This window comes from Cucurbita maxima, unplaced genomic scaffold (genome assembly GCF_002738345.1).
Source record: "Cucurbita maxima cultivar Rimu unplaced genomic scaffold, Cmax_1.0 Cma_Scf00011, whole genome shotgun sequence".
NCBI lineage: Eukaryota > Viridiplantae > Streptophyta > Magnoliopsida > Cucurbitales > Cucurbitaceae > Cucurbita > Cucurbita maxima.
The window spans coordinates 1442305-1448443 of NW_019272027.1; the positions used below are offsets into that span (position 1 = coordinate 1442305).

Genomic DNA, 6139 nt, shown 5'->3' on the forward strand with positions numbered 1-6139 from the left:
ATGGCCACACCCTCTCCTCTTCTCTTTCTCTCTCCTCTTATTTTCTTCTCTCTCTTCTCCACGCCGGCGACGCTCCGAGCCGACCCCCAACTCAAACACACCCACACTTTCTTTTCCTACTATTCTCATACCCCTCCACCGCCACCTCTACCTTACTGTGCTACGCCTCCACCGCCGCCCCCTCCACTTGTCTGCCCCACCCCATCACCACCACCACCACCACCGCCATTTAGAAGCCCAAGGATCAAAATTGCGTACAATGCGATTAAAAACTTGAGACCCAGAATCGAGGATGACCCAAATAAGATCACGGAGACATGGGAAGGGAGAGACGTTTGCAGCTACAAAGGATTCATCTGTGATAAAGTTCCCGATTTCAAAACCGACGCGGTGGCTGGAGTGAGCTTCAACAACTTCGGCTTTGGTGGTTCTAATCTCACTCTCAATGGCTTCATTGATCAATTGCCCGACATCACTTTCTTCCATGCTAATTCTAATAACTTCACCGGTAGAGTCCCTGATCTCAGCTACAACCTTAGATTCTTCTACGAGCTCGATCTCAGCAACAATAAATTTGTCGGCGGGTTTCCCGACCAAGTCCTCGGCGCTACCAACCTCACGTTCTTCGACATTCGGTTCAACGAATTTTACGGTCAGGTGCCCGCGAAGCTATTTGATATGGACATTATCACCGCTATCTTTCTCAACAATAACAAGTTTAGTGGCGACATTCCCGCTAACCTCGGCAACACCCCTGCTAAGTATTTCGCCTCCATTCTTTTTTGTTCATACAATTTTTGTTTGTAATTAATTTTTATAATGGGTTAGAAATAGTTGGGGTGGAAGACGGATATTGGCTAATTTAGAGATTGATCATGAGTTTAAAGTGAACAATATCATACTATTGTGAAAAATAGTGATTTCTATATGATATTAGAGTCATGCCATTAACTTAGCTATGTCAATATAATTCTCAAATGTTTGTGAGCCTCGAACTTGTAGTAAAAAATGACTCAAGTATCGAATAAAGGGTGTATTTTGTTCGATGACTTTAGAGAAGGAGTCGAGTCTCGATTAAGAGGAGACTGTTCGAGGGTTCCATAGGCCTCAAGAGAGGCTCTATAAAGCATCGTGATTCCTAATAAAGCATGAAGAGTTGTGATTTGTAATCTCACACAAGATTCCTAATATACCATTAGGAGAGTCGTGATTCCTAATAAGACATGAAAATATGAACTAAAATCGTGATCTTTTTTTCCAAAAGGTACCTCACCTTCACAAACAACGAGTTCATGGGCGCAATCCCGAAAAGCCTCGGGATCGGAAAAACAAGCAACACCCTAATCGAAGTCCTATTCTCGAACAACAAGCTCACCGGCTGCTTACCAATGGAGATCGGACATTTACAAAACACCATGCTATTCGACGCAAGCAAGAACTCCCTCACCGGTCCAATCCCTTACTCCTTCGGCTGCTTAGCCAAAATGGAGCTTCTCAACTTCGCCGACAACCACTTGTACGGCGCCGTTCCAGAGGTTATCTGCAAATTACCAAAGCTCCAAAACCTCACCCTCCGCAACAACTTCTTCACCCAACTCGGCCCCGTCTGCCGGAGCTTGATCTGGAAGAAGGCTCTAGACGTTTCTGGAAACTGCATTATGGGTCTGCCGGAGCAGAGATCGGAGGAGGAATGCACCCATTTCTTCACCAATGTTCAGAACTGTCACGATGAGAAGTCGATGAAGTACATTCCTTGTATGGGGAATTGGTACTTGAATGAAGATCCGGCAGCCGTACTCCGTCGGCCAGCGAGAAAGACGACGGAGATGAGAACGTATGCGGCTCTTGTCCCGCATTAAATTTGCATTTATTTTTATTTTATGTGAACTCTATTAGTGTGTATGGTACCCAATTATTGGTCTTATTACCCATCATTATGTAATGTGTAGGGTTAGATGTTTGAATTCTCCCCTCTTATATTGGCAATTGTGTAACAATCAGATGTCTTTACTGAGAGGAATGACTTTTAAGAAAATGAAAACGAATTAGATTCGATAGAAATCGAAAAAAAATCAGAAAGAAAGTAGCATGAGTGGGTGCATAAATAGCCCGTCATCAATTGGAAGCCGGCAAGATGGTGATGAATTGCGATTGGTCCAAACCTTCGATCAACGACTTATTCCGACCCGTCTAGAATGACCATACATCCTAAGACCTTATTCACACATCTAAGAGTGGTCAAAGTAGGTTTCTCCGGCCATGTTGAAAGAGAGTAGCACGAGAGTGAGTGTATAAATATATTGGATAAGTAGTTTGCTTAAACCTAAATATACTGCATGACCTAAGAAAAGTTAGAGAAAAAATGTTTAGAAATCGATTTCAAGAAAGCAATATTAACAGCTAAATAAACAACAACAATGACTGGAATAACATATAACTCGAGTAGGAAGAATTGACCACTAGTCACATACTCCTATAGTACATTTTGAGACATTTTAGCCTTAGCGGGTGAAGACGTAATTTTGGCAAACGATCATACACCCTTGAACGATATAAAAGAACCTAACTAACCTAAAAACAAGTAAAATGAGATTGGAACAGACAACATACTTTGGACTAACATGAACGGCCAAAAACAACACTTTGTGGACAAATATAACCGTGACATTTAAGCTGAATAGTGAGCATATTCATTATCTTAACTAGCCAACCATATTCGTATGAACATCAAGTATTTTGGAGGAATATAATTTCAATCATCCCAAACATATACATATATTAAATTGATAGAGAGTGTGACATTAAATCTATTATCCCAACAAAACAGGACTTAAAAATTTAGTATTGATCATTCATTAGTGTTTGTGCTAATTTGAAAGCTGGTAGTAGGCAGCTGAACATAAATGTAAGCAATGTTTAACAAACAATTGTAACAGTAGGTACCAAATATAATGAATGTGGAAGATGTAACCAAACGTCGCTTGTTAGATTAGTTGAAATAAATATCAACAGCTTTGTATGGTTCGATATTATTGCTAAATGACTACAAAACCATGCCATGTTACCTAGTACTTCACACACTCGTAACCCGTGCCCAAGCTCCAAGGATTGGTTAGTGACTTCGACTTGAGCTACTTAAGTAAGTGTTTTTACTACTATTTGGGTTGGGTTGGATGAATTGTTTGAAGTATGAACGAAGCACGCTCTATGGCCCTTGTACGTGTCGTACCTTGTGATTGTTATGTCATGATGAGAATGTCATTGTAACAACCCTAGATTTGTACTAATCTAAGGTCGTTACTGTCATTGTAATATGCTCTCTTATGCAGAAATAAACATTTAAAACTTCGTCATAAACATTGTCATTAACTTACATGTTCGAAAACATCTTTAAAATAATATAATGCAATATTAAATTAAATACGTAAAATATTTAAAGTAAAAACGCCCTATACTAACCTAAAGTCTAAAAAATGAAATACGACTATCCTATGCACGTGCTATGGTCGTTAATTGCGATGTCGTCGCCAGTCGTACATGGGTGTCTTGCCTTTACCGGAAATAGAAGTAGCACATGAGTTGAGTTTTTAAAAAAATATTTATTGAGTGACTCGACTATTGAGATCAGGAAATGCAAACACATACAACTTATGGCTAGGGACCTATCTTTAAAACATCATAGGGGTGACCTCTAGTTCTTACAAAATTAGATGTGTAGTATTTTGCTACACACGACCTACACATGCGAGCGTCAATCTCCAGACGGTTCGCACCTCCCTAGACCCATCATAGTCGGTCTAGCTATCCGTAGCCGGACATCTAGAGGTCAGTAAACCCTCGAGTGTCATGTGATCATTTATGATCATCATCATCATCATCATCATGCCTCACATGACACTCGAGGGTTTACTGTGTTTGTACTCATTATCATAAATGAAGAAGTAACTCGATGTATATGAATACACAAAATGCATGAAGTCCCTATAATTTTCACTTTTAAATCATCTTTATGACACAACCTTATTCATCATTCACACATCACGCAAGGTAATGTGCATGTGTTGACTTTCATACGTTCCTCATCATTAACATCATTTAGGTACGTGTCTTAGAAAACTCGTCATCATAATATATCATGACATGTAATACACGCATTTAATATGGAATAACATTATATAAAGTCATCTCATCATCATGTTATCATACATCATCAACATCATGTCATCATCATATTACGTCATCATATAATATCATATAACATAGTCATATCATCTAATATAAAGCATAAATGACACATGCAAGGGCCACTAGACACGTGTCGTCATACACGAGGCAAGTCTTTCGACCGAATTGATAGTAAGGCCACTTACTTGGTTGGCTTTAGCCAACTTTTTCCCTAAACTCGAGTATGTTTGAATTCCGTCCCAAAATTACTCCAAGTATCGTTGAGAGTTGTTTCCTATTATAGAACATTCATCTTGTGTCGTTAACAATTCACATTTCTAACTTAATTCAACCTGAAGTTGGGAAATAGGACATTATATTGACCTCAATTGCCTTAATTATGGTCAAATTCAGCTACATAGAGGTAAAAAAAATGTAAGGAACGGTGTGAAATTGTGCAACCCGAGCCGAGTAGCTGCTTTCCAGACATTAAAGCCGCGCGAGCCGGGCCGAGCCGATCAGGTCGAAGGAGTTGGCGTCTGCATGCACGACAAGTGTCACTGGGTTGCATGTGAGGGCTAGGGCTTGGCCGTGTCTTAGCTGTTGGGTCATAGCCTTCTCCTTTTTTCTATGATTTTTAAACCTCTTAGAATCCGATTCTCGAGCCGTTTTCACCAATTTTATTCTCTTGATTTGACATGGGTCTATTGGAGGAGTGAAGAGATTTTAAACTTTTAAAGGATCTGAATTGAACGATTAAAGTGTCAAGCACCTCAAAATTTTAGATTAAGTTGGGTTTGTAGTATGTTTGGATGCATGTTATGACAGGTATTTTATTAAAGTTTAGGATTAAACCAAGCTCGATGGACCATGTCTAGGTACGAAAAAAATGTTCATGCAATGCATAATGTTATGATACGGAGAAGATTAAGGGTTCGCCGAATAACTCCTAATTGTGAACTTGATGTCATTTTGGAACGGACTATATTTTATGCATACTCTGTGCAGATTATTAGGGAGTTTGCCAGTTAATTCTCTTTTTGTGATCTTGTCCACAGTAGTACCTTAAGATGGAGTTTCTCTTTCGAACTTCCCCTCAAGGCTTTAAAACGCGTATGTTAGGTGAAGGTTTCCACACCCTTATAAAAAGTGTTTTGTTCTCCTCCCCAACCAATGTGGGATATCACAGTCCACCTCCTTTCAGGACCCAACGTCCTTGCTAGCACTCGTTTCTTTCTCCAATCGACGTGAGATCCCCACCAAATCTACCCCTTTGAGGCCAACATCCTTATTGATTTATCAAAGAGAATGGAGAATAAGTACGTACAAAAGGAGATGGAAGAGAATATGGAAGAAGTATATAGAGGGATATGGAAGGGAATGGGGAATAAGTACGTACCGACGGAGATGGAAGGGAATGGGAATGGGGCATAAGTACATACCGAGGGAGATGGAAGGGAATGGAGAATAAGTACGTAAAAAGGGAAATGAAAGGGAATGAAGTATAATTACAGAAGGGGGAGACGAAAGGAAATGGAAATTATGTACGTAAGGGAAATGGAAGAGAATGAGACGTTAGTAGTAACTCTAAATATATGTGAATCTACTTCAATTTCAAATATATACTTGTATTGATGTATTTAGTAAATATTAATTATTTTAATATTTAATGTATTAAATACAATAAATATATTTTTTCTTAATATATTAAATATTAATTTTACATTTAAATTAAATATATATTTTTTATATTATTGAAATTAGTAATTTTATTAATAATTTAGTTCCGTGATAAAATAAATTAATCTAATTTTCATCAATTTAACATTTTGAAGTAAATAAATAAATAAATAAATAAAAAAATTGGGAATGACGTTGTCAACGAAGATAATGGTGATTAGTTAAATTTGGTGTATATAGAAAGAGTCTTTATTTAGAGAGTTAATGTTGAATAAATAGAAGAGGTAAAATAGAA

At 38.3% G+C, this 6139-nt stretch overlaps 1 protein-coding gene across 1 annotated transcript; it reads left to right on the forward strand.

Annotated features, from left to right (window-relative positions):
- Positions 1-1963, forward strand: LOC111486571 (uncharacterized protein At4g06744-like). Its single transcript, XM_023133744.1, has 2 exons — positions 1-761; positions 1265-1963. Exons 1-2 carry the CDS (start codon positions 1-3, stop codon positions 1857-1859), a joined length of 1356 nt encoding a protein of 451 aa, XP_022989512.1. The 3' UTR covers positions 1860-1963.
- Positions 1964-6139: the final 4176 nt, after the last annotated feature.

Bases quoted from the DNA above. Each gene is read 5' to 3' on its own strand.
- LOC111486571 (XM_023133744.1), top strand. From the start codon at position 1: ATGGCCACACCCTCTCCTCTTCTCTTTCTCTCTCCTCTTATTTTCTTC. The intron at 762-1,264 runs GTATTTCGCCTC...TTTTTCCAAAAG, and splicing joins CTCGGCAACACCCCTGCTAA to GTACCTCACCTTCACAAACA.